This window comes from Trichechus manatus, unplaced genomic scaffold, assembly GCF_000243295.1.
Source record: "Trichechus manatus latirostris isolate Lorelei unplaced genomic scaffold, TriManLat1.0 scaffold00222, whole genome shotgun sequence".
NCBI lineage: Eukaryota > Metazoa > Chordata > Mammalia > Sirenia > Trichechidae > Trichechus > Trichechus manatus.
Genome location: NW_004444158.1, coordinates 2,424,403 through 2,443,127, shown reverse-complemented (window position 1 = coordinate 2,443,127; position 18,725 = coordinate 2,424,403). Strand labels below are relative to the sequence as shown.

At 39.6% G+C, this 18,725-nt stretch overlaps 2 protein-coding genes across 7 annotated transcripts in view; one reads left to right on the top strand and one right to left on the bottom strand.

The window, feature by feature from the left end:
- Positions 1-4,589, bottom strand: part of MYOM1 (myomesin 1) — a 191,192-nt gene extending 186,603 nt beyond the window's left edge. For 5 of the 6 annotated variants that reach the window (XM_023742890.1, XM_023742888.1, XM_004388930.2 and 2 more), the window contains exon 1: positions 4,463-4,589. In XM_023742890.1, coding sequence (XP_023598658.1) covers positions 4,463-4,472 — 10 coding nt within the window. In that variant the 5' untranslated portion in view covers positions 4,473-4,589. Of the gene's footprint in view, positions 1-2,630; positions 2,823-4,462 lie in introns of those variants that run through there. The other variant, XM_023742889.1, reaches the window with a different exon arrangement.
- Positions 4,590-4,610: 21 nt separating this feature from the next.
- Positions 4,611-14,847, top strand: LOC101349753 (myosin regulatory light polypeptide 9). Its single transcript, XM_004388928.2, has 4 exons — positions 4,611-4,749; positions 11,002-11,200; positions 11,621-11,782; positions 14,346-14,847. The coding sequence occupies exons 2-4, from the start codon at positions 11,017-11,019 to the stop codon at positions 14,516-14,518; spliced, it is 519 nt and encodes a 172-aa protein (XP_004388985.1). The 5' UTR covers positions 4,611-4,749; positions 11,002-11,016; the 3' UTR covers positions 14,519-14,847.
- Positions 14,848-18,725: the final 3,878 nt, after the last annotated feature.

Genomic DNA, 18,725 nt, shown 5'->3' with positions numbered 1-18,725 from the left:
ATAGTCAGTCCCTGATCTTGTTCTGACTGATATTGAGCTTCTCCATTGTCTCTTTCCACAGATGTAGTTGATTTGATTCCCGTGTATTTCATCCAGCGAGGTCCACGTGTATAGTCCCCATTTATGTTGTTGAAAAAAGTTATTTCCAGTGAAGAAGTCATGGGTCTTGCAAAATTCTATCATGCGATCTCCAACGTCATTTCTATCACCAAGGCCATATTTTCCAACTACTGATTCTTCTTCGTTTCCAACCACTAGTAATTATCCATGCATCTTGATTGTGTGTTTGATCAATTTCAAACTGCAGAAGTTGGTAAAAATCTTCAATTTCTTCATCTTTGGCCTTAGTGGTTGGTACGTAAATTCAAATAATAGTCGTATTAACTGGTCTTCCTTGTAGGCATATGGATATTAACCTATCACTGACAGAGTTGTACTTCTGGATAAATCTTGAAATGTTTTTTTTGACGATGAACGTGGCACCATTTCTCTTTAATTTGTCATTCCTGACATAGTGGACCATACGGCTGTCAAACTAACTATAAGTTTATTAATATTCTTGTAAGTGTGAAAGTGATGAATTTAACAGTAGGGTATCTTAAAGCCAAAATAAAAAACCAATCCTACCGCTGTCAAGTCAATTCTAACTCATAGCGACCCTACAGGATAGAAGGCCCAAAGGGTTTCCAAGGCTGTAAATCTTTACGAAAGCAGACTGCCTCATCTTTTTCCCCCGGAGTGGCTGATGGGTTCAAACCACCAACCTTGTGGTTAGCAGCCAAGTGCTTTAACCACTATGCCACCAGGGCTCCTTAAAAGCCAAAATAAATGTATAAATTATATTCAGCCATGTGTATTTAGCAATTTTCTAGTCATTTTCATTTTACAGTAGAAAAGGAAGTTGTTAGTAGCAAATCAATTACTGTATAACATGAAGGAATAAACAAAATAAATTGTTTTGTTTCACCCTTCAGCCAAAGATTACATGAGCCCGATAAAACAAAACAAGACTAACTGGGCACACCAGCCCAGGGGTGAGGACGAAAAGGCAGGAGAGGACAGGAAAGCTGGAAATGGGGAACCCAAGGTCAAGAAGGGGAGTGTTTTGACATGTTGTGGGATTGGCAACCAATGTCACAAAACAATATGTGTATTAATTGTTTAATGAGAAGCTAGTTTGTTCTGTAAACCTTCATCTAAAGCACAATTAAAAAAAAAAAAAAAAAAGATAAGCATGATTCCAAGCACTAGAGGGAGGGAAATCTTTATAAATGAAATGTAAGTAAAACAAACAAAGACTAAATTCCAACTGAACTCAAGGAAGTTTTTTGTTTTTAAGCTGCTGGTTTTAGTTAACAAATTGAACTCAAGCATCAACAATATGGGAAGAATTGCATTTGCTCAGATTGGTTCATAAAATCTTTACTGAACATCTGTTAATGTATCAGGCACCGTTATGCTCTAGTATACAGAGGAGACTGACTCATGCCCCCAAAGTAGCCCCTGTAGAGCTGGAGAGACAAAGAATATTTGATAATTATTATGCTATTATGTGATAAGTGGAATAATAAAATAATGGATGCGGTACAGAAGGAGGATGTGATTAGTTTATATCTGTTCAAAGCAACACCAATAAGAACCACTCTCCTTTAAAAGGTATGACTCAAAGGAGCAAACCTAATGTTACCACTCACTGCTTACCTATTGTGCAAAGCACTATGCTAGTTACGGGGGTGCAAAGTCCACTGACACGGGACATCCTCAAGATGTCCAAATTCTCAGCAATATTTCTCCAGCGCAGATCCTTTCAACAGAAAGAAAAGCTTAAATACATTATTCAATAAATTCTTTTAAGTTGTAGACTTGTTGTATCCTTCCTATCTCAGAGATGTCTAATCCAAAAAAAAAAAAGTATTGGACATCTGGGATTTAGTCCTGTTGTTTATTGAGTGTTGATTGCGTGTTTATTGAAAAAAGAAAAATTTCACCTCTCTAAGCTCCATTTTCTCATCTATAAAATAAAAGGTTTGAACTAGATGGTCTCCAAGGTGATTTCCAGCTCTAATAACTTGTGCTATCACTCCAAAAAGTAACTGTTCTATTCTTGTCTTACTCATTAGCTGATTAGCAAATCCTATGTAGAGCAATTTTGAGGGGAACAAAAGAAACCCTACTTGCTCCAAAATGTCTGCTTCTCATGTGTGCTAGCTCACAGTGTCAGCTTATAACTTTGATCCCTGTGAGGCTGAAAATGATTTAGACATATGTTATCAGTTTCAGGGCCCTGAGGTCACCTTTCAGTGAAATAACAGATTAGCACACAAAATAAAGGATATTACTCATGAGTACGGTGCTCCATTAAAAAACCATTTATATGAGACCAAAAGGTCAAAAATTACTCTAAAACAAAGATGAGAAGATAAGGGGGCAGGGAAATTAGAGCACTGGAAAAGGAACAACCAGAACACAATTAAAGAGACAGTTGATAGAGTGTGAAAAATGTAACTAACGTCACTGAACAACTTGTACAGAAATTGTGAAATGGGAACCTAATTTGCTGCGTAAACTTTCACTGAAAACACAATATTATTTTTAAAAATAAATTAATAAGCATAACCCACAGCACCCACCTCAAGGCCTGGCTGTGCAGTTGCTGTTTAATACATGTTGACTTGACTGATGGAGTGGAAGGAAAGAAGGAAGACAACAAAGGCAGTTATCTGATTTACTACAGAAGCAAAAAAAAGTAGCTGCTGTCTTTCAAGCTGAGACGAAAACTAAACTGTCTACTCATTATTATGGTCTAGTGTTTTGTTTTGTTTTTTTTTCAATTTGTTGTTTTAATGATGCTCATGTAATTTGTTAAAAGTAAACAATTCAGTTAAGATAAAAAAAAAAAAAAGCTACCTGATGCCAAATAGCTGGTTAGTAGTCCTATGTATATTCCTTAGAACCCATAAACTGTTTTGGCCTTATATATACAGAGCCATCATCCTAAGTTCTTTTTGAGGAAGAGGCTGTCAGTGGAAGCACAGCGCTCTCCGTGGTTGGAGGCCACCACTCTATGGAGGGCAGCGTGCACTGCAAGGCCTATGCACTGTTGCCCAGGCCAAACTCCAAGTACAAACTAAAGTCCTAGTCAGCTCAGCTGGCGTTTGCGCTGTCATTGCCTAAACCTTAAGCTGTGAAATTCTGCGTCCCCACTTCCCTGAAGAGTCACTTAGGACCCCTGTTAAACTGATGGCTTCCTAGGCCTCGCCCTTAAAGAATCTGATTCAGTGGGCTGGAGATGGGATATCCAATCATTTGTATTTTTAACTAGTACACCAGGTGATTCTTACCATGAAGCCTGGGAAACTAACCACCTTTGTTCCACTCATCCCACGAGAATTAGGGCAGTTATTTCTTTCCAGTGACTTTACTTCTAAACTAACTTTGGAATATGCTGTTGGTTAAACGAGCAAATGCTCGAGTTCCATGAAGAAGAATCCTGGGTCTTATTAATTCTTAAGAGTATATTATTCTGCAGCTTTTAATACTTCCCTTTTCATGATGAGAGCTGGCCTTTAAGAAGACCACAGGACAACCCCACATTTCATGTTCTGGCCATGCCAGGATGATAATCTGAGTATTAGGATTCCAACTCACTCCTTAGAGAGCTAAGGTGACTGTTGCTGACCTCCTCCCCACCAGACAGACTTTGAATGGAAAAAGAAAATCGGGGAGGGCTTTCTTTTCCTTTAACAAGACTCATTGTTAGAAACCGTCCTAGGCTAGGAGCCCTGAGAAAAAATGGGCACAATTGTTTATGTTCACTTTCACCAAGCTGCCAAGTCATCATTATAGTGAGAGGTGGGGGCAAGATTTAGTAAGCTCTTGTAGCTGGTAGCCTGTCTTGTCTCCTACTCTGATTCAAGTCAGGCTCCTCTTGTCAATCGGAGTCAAAGGGATTCTGGTGGGAAAAATAACAGAAAACGATTCTGAAAAGGGGAGGAAGTCTTCAGCACTCTGACCGTATAAAATCTCTCTGGGCCCAAAGATACTGGCTGCTTGGCTGAGGGCCCCTGGGACTTCACAATATTTCCTCCTACATGGAAGCCGCGGAACGCTACAGAAAATAACACACTAACTCCTCCTCCTCAGCTGCGCGCTACGGTCTAGGAGCCCAGGCACAGACCAGACCCTTGCGCAGGCGCACGAGCGCTCGGCGCGGGAGTCCGGCGCTCGGGGGCGGGGCGCGGCCGAGGCGAGGCCGAGTTACTTGAGCCCCGCAACCCTCTCCGCGTCTTCCTTACAAGGACTTGAGCGGAATGGGCACCGCCCCTCGCCAGGCCCTGGAATGTGCGCAAAGGCCAACCCACAGGGCGGACTGAACCATCCTGCCGAGCAAGAAAGGGAGGAAGATTTACATTGTAAGAGTAGGTACGAAAAAGACGGAAACTCAGTAATCGGACCCACGCACCATTATACATGTCCCTTTGTATTCTAAGTCGTCCGCTTCACACTTCCTTCGCGTCCACTCGGCCCGTATCGCCTCGCTGACACTACTGCCACTTCCTCCCTCTCGCCCTTTCGTTAAGTTAGGTCCACTACTTTTGCGGATAATGGTGACCAGCTTCCTTCCGGTTCTCTAAAGGAGACCGGAAGTGTTGAGTTTAAGCGGCTCCCTGGTTAGCAGGAGGGTAGTGATACCGGCAGCAGAGGCAGCTTGGCGGTCGCTGCAGTGCTCTGATTCTCCCAGCTGCGCAGGTAAGAGGTGCTCGCGGTTGGGTGCGCGAGACTTATCCCGGGGGCCCATCCTCGCGGGGTGGCCGGGAGGGCGGCGGCGGGCATTCGGCGCTCGGAGCGCACTTGGGCAGGTGTTCTATCTGGTTCCCGGGTTTCGAGTCCAGGTGCCAGCTCCTTAATCGGTGGCCACGGCAGGAAGCGGCCCAGACGCGAACTTCTCTCCTTTGCCCAAACTTGGAGCTCCGGAAGTGTGGCTTAGTTCGCTGGCGCCCCGAGTTTGGGCGACAGCCGGGACCGGGAAACCCGAGCTTCCTGTCACTGACCCGGGTACTATGTTTAGTTGGTAACGTAAACTTGCCCGATTCAAGAGAGTTTGCGCAAAAACCGTAACCCACTGTTCCCCCGCTGCAGCTGTTGTTGCAGCTGTGTGGCTACGTTTAGTAGGAATAAGCAGTTCAAGTTAGGAACTTCTTCAGCTCAGTATCCGCTTCTGTAATTGGAACTTTTTTTTTTTTTTAAGTGATATTTGGGCAAAGAGAGGCTTGGGGTTTAGTTTGGGGCTTGAGAAAAACTCCAAAATGCAACACCGTGTCCCTTTTGGGTGGGGACTTCGGGCTAAATCAGTTCACGAAATTGTTTCCTTTTAAATTAACTGAGTATGTATGAAAGCATACATCAGTTTTTACAGAACTTTGTCAGTTGAGATTTTGTCTTAAGTGCAGAAAGTTTTATATCTAAAGGTGAAGAAAGCGAACATTTCTTAAAATTACTAGTATTTCATGTTTTGTGATGCTTTTGATAAAACTTAACTTAAAAAAGCTTTTTCTTTTCAAACGTCAGTCTTATTGGCAGGTCAGCCCTGACAACTAATTGCTTTTGTCAAGTGGTGAGAACTTTTTGGGTGTGGCAGTCTGAGAGAACTAAGCCTACCTTCAACCGGAAGTTTGCACAGCAAATGAAAACTTGATTTAAGTTGGAAGGGAAGTACCAACCTGAAATGAACTTTTAAAAATTGTAGTTAGCACCAAAAACAAAAAAAAAAAGTACATTGATTAAATAAGCAGTGGATTTGGGAAACAGCAAATACTATATGATAAGGTATTCTGCAGAGTGTGCCTTTGATTACATTTAAGGGATGGGGGAGTAATATACGCCTTAAGTCTTTTTTAACTGCATTTAGAATAGAGGGAATAAAGTTCAACTCTGCATAGTTTAGGTGTACCTCCAAGACGTGTTACACAATGAAAATATGTATTTGTGAATAGTTTAAACAAGTTCATGAATGTCCGCTTCCTAAAGGATGATTAAAGGAAGCTAGGAACTCAGGTCAAGTGTATAGTATAACTTAGAAAAGATGGGAGTTTTTCATTAAAGTATCGTATCTCACAGGTATTACTTTGAGTATTATGTAGAAAAAGTTTCTAGATTATTTTACATTACCACTTTATAAATGTTAGCCTTTAAGAATCTAACTAGAGCAATCTAATGTTAGTAAATGAAACCATAATATTTAGAGACTCTGAAAAATTTTCTGCTTGCCATTGATGTGTGGGGAAAGCCTCTTTGAGGATCTCTATCTTCTGTTTCTTCACCTCTCTTAATCCAGTCTGACACCCTCCTTAAGTATGATTTGTATCTCTCCTTTGTTATAACTCTTAATGATTCTCTTCCTATCTCATCAAGCTAAAAAAAATCACAAGTTCATTGCCATAGTACCCCCCGCCCCGACTTGAAACAAAATTATGCTCTTTTAGATCTGTAAATCTCCTTGACTGGGCTTTAATCACCTTCTCTTGCATCTGAAATCTGCATATACACCCTCTCCTCACTTATTGATATGGTTAGGTTTCAAAGACCAGGTTATGTGAAATCGGTGTTAATGTGAAAATGGACGAAATGGAGGATGACTGCATCATTACATAACTGCCATATTACATCATTACTTAACTGCCAAACCGCTGAGAATTATGGCCCAACCAAGTTGATACATAACCTTAACCATCAAAGTCAGTGTTACTCTCACCTTGGTGTTCTTTACTGCCAGACATAGGTCGTTAATGTGCAAAATAGTGAGATAGTAGATTTTTACTATTGTCATAAATGCAAAATGTTGGATAATGAGACAGTCGATGATAGGTGAGGAGAGGATGTATTTCGGGGACGCCTGCCCTGCAAGTCTTCCTGCTTTCAAGTTAGCTGTGTTCGACATTCTTGCTGTTATTCCTATGCGTACAGCAAATACCTCTTTTCACCAGTGTCTTTTAATGTTTCAGAAATAAAGACTCGAGACTCTAACTTAGAATGGGGTCAGGATCCTTATAACTAGGAAATATCAGGTGTATGTGAAGGTGATCTTCCTTTCCTAGATAAAGAACGCTTACATTGATGTATAAAACAAAAACCAAACCAAAACCGTTGCCATCAGTCGATGCTGACTCATAGCGACCCTATAGGACACAGTAGAACTGCTGCATAGAGTTTCCAGGGAGCTGCTGACCTTTTGGTTAGCAGCTGCACTCTTAACCACTGCGCCACCAGTAAATTTTATTTTACCTAGGCTTTCTAAACTTTTCAGAGTCGTGCATTTGCTGAAAGCCTGTTATATAAAGAGAGTTAATAGCCTAGTTTGTTTGGGGGAAAGTAAGAATAGCATCAGAACAAAGAGGACAATGATGGTATCAGAATTTATCTGCTCCCTGGGATCACGGCACTGTTTTTGATTTAACTCTGTCTCCACTAGTGTTTATTCCACCCACGCGTTTAGTTGGGCAGGAAAACATAAACCACAATTTCCTCATCCTGGAACAACTGACTGTGAAGCTGAACACTCCCTGTTGCTGAAAGCCTCCGGGTTTCTGGTGGGAGATAGACTCAAGGATCAGAATCCAACTTCCTCGAAAAAGTAAAGGCACAAGTGGTAACTTGCCCAACATTACACTGTCAGTTTTGGTAGAATTAAGGCTAAACTGAACCCCTTTGTTCTAAGGACTGTTTTAGCTTCTAAATGATACAGTACAGGGTTTTGCAAGGTCTTTTTTTTTTTCCTCTGAATCTTTTAGAAGCTCACAATGATCTTTTCTGAACTCAAAGTATTTGATAATCATGGATCCCTTTATGAGTTATTTTTTCATTATTGTCACATATTGTTTTAACTTCAGTCATACCTCTGGAATGAAAACTATGTGACTCGTTTCATAAGCTGAACCAATCATCTCTGTTCTTTATAGTTGCCTCCCCAACTATATTTTAAGCTCCTTGAAGATAGGACCCATGCCTTACATTTCTTAACTCTTTAACAGTATGCAACCCTAATGACATTTGATGCACATTAGTGTGATTAACCTATCATACTAAAGTTTGAAGATTAAGTACTGAATATGCTGAAGAAAAGTTCTATGTGAGAGCACTGTTTGTGCTGACCCCCCCAAAAAAACCTTTATAACGTTTTAAAACTTCTATAACACATTTGCAAATTGAAGAATACATGAATAAAAAGGAAAAGGAAATACATCAAAGTTCAAAAATACATATTATTTTACAACCAAATCAATCCGACAGCAATGGGTTTTACAACCAGAAGTAAGCATTTTTAAAAGGTATCTAGAGGACCCCTACCAAATTTTATAATACGAGATTTTGTAGATTAAAAGGCCAGTTGTGTCAACCATTTGACCTATAATTTTCATCAGTTTCTTTGTTCTTGAGATAACTGGCATTTCTGCATCATTGGGAGAGGACAGTGTTGTCAAACGAAATACTATTTTAAAAAAAACATGCTTTGATTAGCAAAGACGTGACATGTTTAAAAATACTAAAGAGATACGGAACATAAATATGTACCACCCATCTGATCTCAACCACTCACCCCAAGTCCTTGAGTACATTTAAGCAGTTGGGTAATAATAATATTCCTTAACATTTTTTAAACTTCATTTAAATGTTGTTGTTGGTTGCTGTCGAGTTGATTTTCGATTCATGGTGACCCCATGTGTGCAAGGTAGAACTGTTCTGTAGGGTTTTCAAGGCTGCGACCTCTCGGAAGCAGATCACCAGGCCTATCTTCCGAGGCAGCCCTAGGTGGGTTTGAACCACCAACCTTTTGGATTGTAATCCAGCGCTAGGAACTCCTATGTTAGAATAGATGTCAAAAATACAACTCTGCATAGTTTAGGTTATAATGGGGTATGTTGTTGTTAGGTGCCGTTGAGTCGATCCTGACTCATAGCGACCCTGCGTACAACAGAATGAAACACTGCCCTCTGCCCTGCCTGGTCCTGCGCCGTCCTCACAATCGTTGCTATGCTTGAGACCATTGTTGCAGCCACTATGTCAGTCCATCTTGTTGAGGGTCTTCCTCTTTTTCACTGACCCTCTGTTTTACCAAACATAATGTTCTCCAGGGACTGGTTTCTCCTGATAAAATGTCCGAAGTACATAAGACGAAGTCTCACTGTTCTCCCTTCTAAGGAGCATTCTGTGATATACCACCCTAGAGGGTGTTGCAGAATGAAATACGTGTTCATTAACGGTTTAGAAAAGTTCATGAAGGGCAGCCTCCTAAATGGTGAATAAAGGAAACTAGGAACATGGGAAGAAGTATATATCATAAATTCTGAGGCCATGTAAGGTGTATCTCCCCAGCAACACACTCCAGTGCACAGTCAAAGATTGCTATATTGGACGGATTGGAATTTGTGATCACTCTTTGTGGAATTTCTTATAAAATCTGAAAACAGATTTAGCTTAAAAAAAAAAAAACCTGAGGCAGAGCTTTTTTTAATTATTTCCATAATTGAATTAGTCTTTGTGATAGGGTATAATCCAGGTAAAGAATGTAAGAAATAGCTTTTTAAACTCGTATGAAACATTGTATTGAAAGGGTCACTTTGTAGGGCTGAGATCTAGGTAGTAGTTCATTCTTTGCAGTCCACAGATTTATTTTTAGAGCAAGGGCATAGTGTTTTGCTACATCATAGCTAAATGTTTTCAGAACGTAGGCTTTAAAATTGTTATCCTGGTCACAGAGTGAAATCAGTAGTGCCTATTTTAGACCTGCTTGAAAGAATATAACTAGTACAGTGTCACACTTGCTGGTGTGAGGTTTTGCAGACTACCTTCTCCAACTCTGAAGAATGGTATGGTAAAATTTTGTTATCTGATCACTATGGGATTTTAAACTTCAGACAGATTTGCATAGTCTCTTAAAGATTGAGCATTCAAAGAAAAATTGCCTTTTCATTTTAGGTTTTTTTTTAGACATTATTTTTAACTTAAATTTTACAAGGATAAATTGAGATTATTAGAGAGCGGGGGTAGTTTTCATACCTCTGAAGACATTTTCTAAACAGGTTTTTTTTTTTTTTTAAACTAAATTTCTCTAAAAACTGTTGTGCTCTGATTTCTGTTTAGAGGACTTAGTCATTCCAAGTGATTTAGTGTGACTATATGCAAGAAACTGTTTTGAATAGAGTGGAAATATCTATAAAACTTAATTATAGATTAATTAACTTCAGCGTTTTCTATACTTTTCAGTTACGCTTTCAATATATGTCTTTTTTTAACTACTTGGATTCCAGAAGTGAGGGTACAACAAGAAATGTTAGTGGAAAATGGAAGAATGATATTTAATCATAGAGATTAGGAGATGGAGACCTGCCCCATCTGGCAGTCTGCCTGTCTACTTCTTCATCTTGCTCTCCACCATAGAATGGGGCAGTTAGTTTAGGCTAGCGCTGCAGCGTGCTGGACCTGTTGAATTTGAAGATGAATGAATTAGTATTCTTCAACACCCCAGAATGCTGAAGTGTAGAAGTGGCATTCCTTCCCTGAGTACCTAAATTTTTTTGTTTTTTGTTCTTTTATTGTTATTAAACCAGTAATAAGTCAGTTGTTATTAGGCTATAAGCAGTATTGGGAATATATAATCTTGATATGCTGTGAACCTGGAATTAATGTGGGCTGTGGTGTGGAATTTGAAGTTAGTGATGGATTGTTTATAAAACATCACAACTGCTCGGGGTAAGTGAACTTAAAGCATGAGTCTGGTTTTTCTCTTTAGTAGCCTTGTCCAATTAGTAATTGTTTCCATCAGTTGAGAGAAATTTTTGGCAACTGATAATGTCCTGCTGAATAGGTTTTAGATGCATGTCTCTCTAATTAGCTCAAACGTATTAGAAAGCTGGTTCAGTGTATTTTGTTAGCCATTATTTTGATTTCTACTTAGGTAATCTTAAATGTTGACTTCGTTTTTCTTGTGTTTTCTTTCCTAATTAGGATTTAACCACCACCATGTCGAGCAAAAGAGCAAAGACCAAGACCACCAAGAAGCGCCCTCAGCGTGCAACATCCAATGTGTTTGCCATGTTTGACCAGTCACAGATTCAGGAGTTCAAAGAGGCCTTCAACATGATTGATCAGAATAGAGATGGCTTCATCGACAAGGAAGATTTGCATGATATGCTTGCCTCCCTGGGTAATAATAAGTTTTAATATTAATATATTAGCTAGAATTTATATAATACCTTTTATGTTTATTTCACAAGCCTTAAAGCTTTGTGAAGCAAGTCTAAGATTCAAAAACGGTCTGGAGCAGTGTTCCCCAAAGTGTGGTCCTTTGATCACTACAGATTCCTGGCTCTATCTCAGGATTGGCTGGGCACTGTGTTGAAAACACTGATCTTGATTATCAAAACCTTTTTCTTTTCTGACATCCAGTGGAATAGCAGCCTCTTGATACAGGGCTCTATTCATTGAGAAGACTTTCTTCCCCAAATAATTTTATTGTTATGAATGCAGACAGCAGACTGTACAAATGATAGTCCTTCCAAAGTCGTTACTGTAATTAATAACTGGTGTGTATTGTAATTAAAGTTATAGCTTCTTTTTTGTTTAGGGAAGAATCCAACTGATGAGTATCTGGATGCCATGATGAATGAGGCTCCAGGTCCCATCAATTTCACCATGTTCCTCACCATGTTTGGGGAGAAGCTGAACGGGACAGATCCGGAAGATGTCATCAGAAATGCGTTTGCTTGCTTTGATGAAGAAGCAACAGGTAAGTCAGAGATAACCTTTAATTACAAAGTGATTTAATTTTTCGCTGTGGTAACTAAAATACACGATAACTTGAAATATGGTGATATAACACCCTCGGGTTTATACCACACCTGTTGTGTCTTGGACAGGATTCTTCTTCAGCATGGCGATCACTCATTTCAGGCCCTTACCTATTTAGGAGTAGTTTATAAGTCAGTAAGTTGTATATAAAACCTCTTTGGAGGGTACATTATGCCTTCAATGTTAGCTCCACAAGGGTTAGGCTCTCAGTAAATGTGGGTTGAATAAATAACTTTTACCAGAGCAACCTTGGATAAAGTGTAATTGCTGTTGTCTATGACCCCAGGGTCTGTAGGGTCACTGTGAGTCAGAAACCAACTCAACAGTAACGGGTTTGGTGTTTTTGGTTGGGTGACTCCACTACAGTCCTTTTGTTTACAAGGTATCTGTCAGCTCTAAAATTATTTAAATCTGATTTCTAACCTCATTCTAAAATAAACAAAGCAGAGCTCAGACTCTGGAATAAAACCACCTGATTTCAAATAGCTATTCGGCTACATACTAGTTGTGTAATTTGGGGCAAGTTAATTTCTCTGAGACTCTGCTTTCTTGTTTGCAGAGTTAACTCTTAAAAAAAAAAAAAAAAAGTTAGCTGCATAAATGTCTGATCCTTTGGTAGAAATGTATATGAGGAAACATAGTATTTTTCTAAAACTCTCCATGGCATGGCTAACTCTTTAGAAAAGGAAGGTACACAGCCTTTGGTTGCCCGCATCCTTGCACTGCTCTGATGCTGGGTGGTTGTCAGGCTGATAGAAGCATAGTCTCCACATTTGGGCTTCCAAGGCTCTCCACAATATGGCCTTGTTTTGCCTTTTCAGATATCCACCCTCTCCTCCTGCGTAGTCTGTCCTAATTCTCCATCATGTCTGCCTCTGTGCCTTCATCCTCATACCACCGTCACCCACCTCATTTTAAAATCCAAATTCTTGACAGTATATCTGGAAGAGGTGGGGTAGGGGATAGAGTAATCAGAGGTAACTTACTTTTTTTCTCCCCAATACACTTCTGAATTGCTTGACTTTTTTACTGTGAGCAGGTGTTATTTAACCGGAGGGAATAAAGCCATGAAAGAATAAAATATCTTTTCCGTTCTTCAGACTCATCTCAGTGGCCACATCCTTCATGGTGTCTTACCTGGGCTTTCATGCTGTTGTCTCCTGGCTCCCAGGAAAATGAAAAGCCTCTCCCTTCTTCCCACCTCCAAAGTGTTCTGTTGTATCTCTCTCCTGGCACATATGCTATTTGGCCGTATGTTTTAGTTGTGTACTTATTCCCAATTATCACAATCCATCTCTCCCCCCCAAATAATGACTCTGTGTCTTAGAAAGTAGCACCTACCACAGTCTTTTGCACATTATAAATGGTTAGTATATGTGGTGGTTGAATGGCTTGGCTGGAGATAAGGATTTCTTTCTATAAGCTACAATTACAGGATTTGGGGGAAAATTTTGTTTATTTTTTTAAATATAGGATTGAATTAACATAAAAACCCACAAATCTTTAATTTGTTTTGTGAACTGACTTTGTGCTTTAAACTTATTTTAGAGAAACTGTATTATCAGTGTATTAGCTTAATTTCATTATTCATAATTATTCAAATAAATACTCAGGCTTTTCTGTTTTTACTTTATGAATTTCAAAATCTCTGTGCTTGTTATTTATATCCTTAGTATAATACTTTAGCAGCTCTTGACCCTGGTTGCACGTTAGAATTACTGGGGGAGCCTTTTAAAAGTATCAGTGCCAGATAACAAATCAGGGGTGGCACCTGGGCATTTTCTGTAAGCTCCCTGGGTGATTCTGAGATGCTGTCAGGTTTTATGAGAACCCTGGTATCAAAAGTTGAGAGTCAAAAGCACGCTGTATCCCCAGTGCCTAGCACGGTGTCTGCTGCATACCAGTATTTGATGCTCAAATATTTATTCAGTGTTTTTGCGCATCTTGGGCCTGGTCTTATTTGTTATTAAATCTGAATTAGATTTGTTAAGACTATTAGAAATCTCATGTTACAAATGAGAAAACTAAAATCGGAAGAAGTGCCTGAAATAAAATAGCTTATTAAAACCAGACCTCAGAACGCTAGTGTTCTTTCCACTGCGGCACTTTATTGATTGTGGAATGATACTGGTTTCAGTGTGGCAGAAAACTGTTACTTGCTTGTAGAATAGGTGTGACCATTCATGCAACATTAAGGAACTATGGGACTTAGGTTGCTTAAGCATACTTTATTGTTCTTCTTTAGGCACAGGTGTTGCCCCTATTATCAAAAGATCAGGAGGTAGATATGGATTTAGCTGATAGAGCAGAGTAGTGCCCCTCACAGCCTGGCATTTTCTTAGGCAACTGACTGCTTGAAGCTGGCTTCAGCATGTGGAAACCCAGCATTCATGTATTTACGTTTTTATAGTTTTTCACCTATAGGGCGTGCTTAGTCAAGATATTCCTTGTAATTAATCCTCAGAGTGGTATGTATTCTGATCCCCAGTTCTGTTCTTTAGGCACCATCCAGGAAGATTACCTGAGAGAGCTGCTGACAACCATGGGAGATCGGTTTACGGACGAGGAAGTGGATGAGCTATACAGAGAAGCACCTATTGACAAAAAGGGGAATTTCAATTACATCGAGTTCACGCGCATCCTTAAACATGGAGCAAAAGACAAGGATGACTGAACAAACTTCAGATTCCGCCACACGTTCCCTGTTGCCACTTTGGGTATTTCTGAGACTTTCTCTTAGAGCCTGTTGCATGCCCTTAGCTTTACAGCTTCTGCCTTTTTGTTGTATTTATTCTCAGCCATTTTGGGCACATACATCTCTATAATCAGACTGGAAATGGGACTTTTTTTTAAGTTGAAGTAAAATAGAACTGGGAGAAAGATCATTGCCTTATCACAGCCTAAGGAAAATATTCTCAGATTTTTCTGATCTACTGGATTTTTACATTTTTGGTAATAAAAACTTTAAAAATAAACATTGTGACCCAAGTCACTTAATGATAATTATTTTTGTCATTTTCAGAATAGAAAAAGAGGGTACTTTAACTTCCCAGCTCCTCCCACCCCCAAATAACTGCAGCCTACAAAGAATCTACATATTTTCTCAAAGTTACTCACTGATTTTTTCCTGAACCATAATTAAACTCTTTGATGAAAAGCTTTCTTGTTTAAAACTTCTTATTTACCAAAATTGGCTTTTCCTCCACCAGCTTCATCTTCCAAAGGTGGACGAGGCAGATCCTAGAAAGTGATGTGGTTGTTGGCCACCTCTCCGTTACTCAGTTCTGTCTCCTCTGCCCCTACTCGTCTTCCCCCTCCTGGAGAAATTCATTTTTAACTACCCTAACCGGGTTTCCTGTGCCTTGTCTTCCAACTTTTTTAAAAATAATTTCCTGTGAAATTTGCATGTGTGTATGATAGCTTTAATAGTTTTAAATTCTTCAGTTTGACATACCCGCCAACATTTCCCCCTTATGTGTTCTAAGCTTTTGTACATTATTTCATGTTGTTTAAAATTAGACCAGGCCACTGAATATAATTTTAATTAGTCCTAATTTTAAAAATATTTTAGCCCCAAGGGTTCTGTGGAATGCTTCTACCTAAAAGATTTTTTTTTTTTTAAGTGTATTTCAAAGTATTGGAAATACAATACAGTATTATTTTTTTTAATTGTATATAGTTTTCTTTAACACAACAATCCCTATTGGAATACTGTAATTGTTTATGCAGAGAGTACACGTGAGTCCATGTATGAATTTTGGACACTCCTGACCTGCCCACAATCAAAATAGCTGAAGCTACATGCCTGAGAAAATGAGGTCATTATTTCAATCCTAAAAATAATTTCTGCTATTTACAGAAATACAGGACTATTTCAGAGTTACTCAGGGAGTGGCAGATGATTTCATTCTCTTTGGGCTTCAAAAATCTCATTCTCAGGAATAGTTTCATGAGTTTAAGAAAGATCTTGAAACATGAAAAAAAATTGATTGCAAAGAGTTGACAACCTAATATGAGTAATTGACAATTACTCTAATAGCTTCAGGTTTTCTGTTAATGTTAACAAGACTATCCTTGGACAAAATTATTACCTCGTTCGACAAACAATTACTGGATACCCTCTGGGAAGTGGGCCTTTGCGTTCCACAGGATAGGTAAGCTAGATCCTTTAGCTTGGTGTTTTAGCAATCTAGTGCTGCTCTAACAGAAATACCACAAGTGGATGGCTTTAACAAAGAGAAGTTTATTCTCAGTCCTGTAGGCTACAAGTCCAAATTCAGGGCATCAGTTCCAGGAGCAGGCTCTCTGTCTCTGTCGGCTCTGGAGGAAGGTCCTTGTGATGCATCAGTCTTCCCTTGGTCTGGGAGCATTTCAGCGCAGGAACCTCTGGTCCAAAGGGTGCAGTCTGCTCCCGGCACTGCTTTCTTGGTGGTATGAGGTTCCCATGTGTCTCTGCTCGCTTCTCTCTTTTACATCTCAAAAGAGATTGCATTAAGACACTAATCAGTATAACCTCATCACAGGGATAGAATTTACAACACATAAGAAGATCGCATATTGTAGTGATAGAGTTTACAACACATAAGGAAATCACATCAGATTACACAATCATACAACACTGGGAATCATAACCCAGCCAAGCTGACAGATATTTTGGGGGGACACAACTCAATCCATGACACCTGGTGAGGCCAGCTTCATAGAAGGAGTAGAAGAACCAGTAACAGGATTCCCCTTCAAGACTAGAATCTTCATACCTGCCTTAATTCTTTGCCTTTTATGAACTAGATTTCATTATGTGGTTTAAACAAAGTACTTTTTCTAGCCTGTGGACATGATCCTAAAATTTGGTTTCAATTGAATTTCCATTTCAGCTGAAAAAATTATCACCTCTGCTTTCCTAACAAATCTCTAGTGAAGAAAGGAGAGCTGCATATTTCTACTACCAAAAAAATGGTCTGTACTGAAATTTTCTCTGGCAGTACCCATCCCCATTTCAGATGACTACGTATGGAAACAGCCTGCTAGGAACAGTGGATGGTCTCCCCTGAATGAAAAAAGTCTCCTCACTTAGCAGTAGTCTCTGCTTAGTAACTGGGTTTTGTTTTTCCATCTGATTGCCAATAAAAAGCCAATAGCATTTACTTGTGGGTTTGACTGAAAAACCAGTCTCTAAAAACAGTCTCCATGATGAAAGTCATACTTGAAACAATCCTTTTCAAAAGTTCTGATGAAACCATCCAAGTAGGGGGGTAGCATCCTTATCCATTAATTTATTGTCATTGAGACTCTGTTGCCCAAATTTTATTTGATCAGGTGGCCCGTGACTGGGTGAGAGCAGGAATTGATGAATGCTAATGGGAAAAAAGGGACGAAGGGCTGACTATGAGACAAGTAAAGACCAAGTTTAAAGAGGAAAGGCAGCCATTTTCTACAAAGTATGAGGAGAGAAAGAACAGCAAGACAGGTAATACCTAGACTTAGCCATGAGCAGATGTGAGGGGGATCAGATAGAAGATAAAGGGGGATGGAGAGGTAAATAGAGCCACAAAACCAGTGTGTTCAAGGGTGAGGAGGTTAGTCAATAGTGTAAATCACAAAAAGATCGAGTAGGGAAAAGTTTAAATGAGGCCTAGAGAATTGGCAAATCATCGGTCACCTCTGCTAGAGTTGTAAGGTAGAGTTGTCACTGCAGAAGCCAAAGTGCAACACGGCATGGTGGACAATGCCTGTGTTTGGAGTCAGGAAGACATGCATTTAAATCCCATTTTTTGCTTCATCGTGGCTTTATAACCTTAAGCATTTAACCTCTGGACTTACCCGTAAAATGGAAGTAATGCTATTGGTTCATAATAGGAATGTAATCTATTAATATATGAAGCTGCATTTTTGGGATTAACAGCAGCATGGGTTTTGGAGCCAGACTTGGTTGAGCTTGAATTCCATTATTTGACTAGCTTTATGACCTTGGGCAGGTCACCCTTGTCAGTTTCCTCACCTGTAAAATGGGGACAGTACCCTCCAAGTTTGTTGTGAAAATTAGAAACGTGAAAGGTAAAGGGTCTGGCACATAGTGGTTATTCATATAGTAGTTATTCTCCTTCTGTTTACCTGTGGGGTCATGAAGTTTGGCAGTGAAGGGAAGCTTTAAGAGAAGGCAGGATCCAAGGGCATGTCTTTAAAAGTAGAGAGTGGAGCCTGTTTGTAGGCAGAGGGGAAGGAGACGAACTGGAAGAAAATGGAAACAATGAACCACGCCAAGGAGACAGGAAGAGACAGAACCTAAATCACGTTACAGGGTTATCCTTAGAAAAAGAGAGATACCTCTCCCTCTGAAAAGAGTGAAGGTCAGGTGAAGATAGGAGTTTAGTGGTAGTTGGAGATTAAGTAAAAGACTGAGATTAGAAAAGTTTATTGATAGTAAATTATTCCAAAATAGAATTTTGTTATATTGAAGAGTTATGGTATCAGTTGGCCTGGCACCTAGGAGATACCCAAATAGTTTTAGATTTCCTGAGTAAGTACAATATGACAAACCTTGTGTGGTTCATTTGGTCCTCTTTAAGCGTACAATTTATTTCCCTGTAACCTGATTTTCTCTCTGCTGCCATTAAAAGGGTTGCTGGAGCTAAGCCCACACTGAAGAAATGCTGCCCAGCTCCTCCAGTGTGGCTTATCCTGTTTCCACTTGCTCTTGCAACATCAAGTCCCTGTGTCCTTTCATTCTTACAGGCTTGCTCAAATAGCAGGAGTCATGACTTTTCTGCAATATTTAGCCGATGAATATACAGTTTGTTCTTTAGTATTTGTTAAATCATGTTCTGGCATAGTCACTTTGTTTTGTTTTAGTTTTGGGTACAGTAGTCCCCGATTCACAACAG

What these genes read in the sequence shown, in the direction of transcription:
- LOC101349753 (XM_004388928.2), top strand. Translation starts at nt 11,017, where the DNA reads ATGTCGAGCAAAAGAGCAAAGACCAAGACCACCAAGAAGCGCCCTCAG. An exon ending in TGATATGCTTGCCTCCCTGG is followed by an intron (nt 11,201 to 11,620) that starts GTAATAATAAGT and finishes TTTTTTGTTTAG; the next exon opens with GGAAGAATCCAACTGATGAG. An exon ending in CTTTGATGAAGAAGCAACAG is followed by an intron (nt 11,783 to 14,345) that starts GTAAGTCAGAGA and finishes TCTGTTCTTTAG; the next exon opens with GCACCATCCAGGAAGATTAC.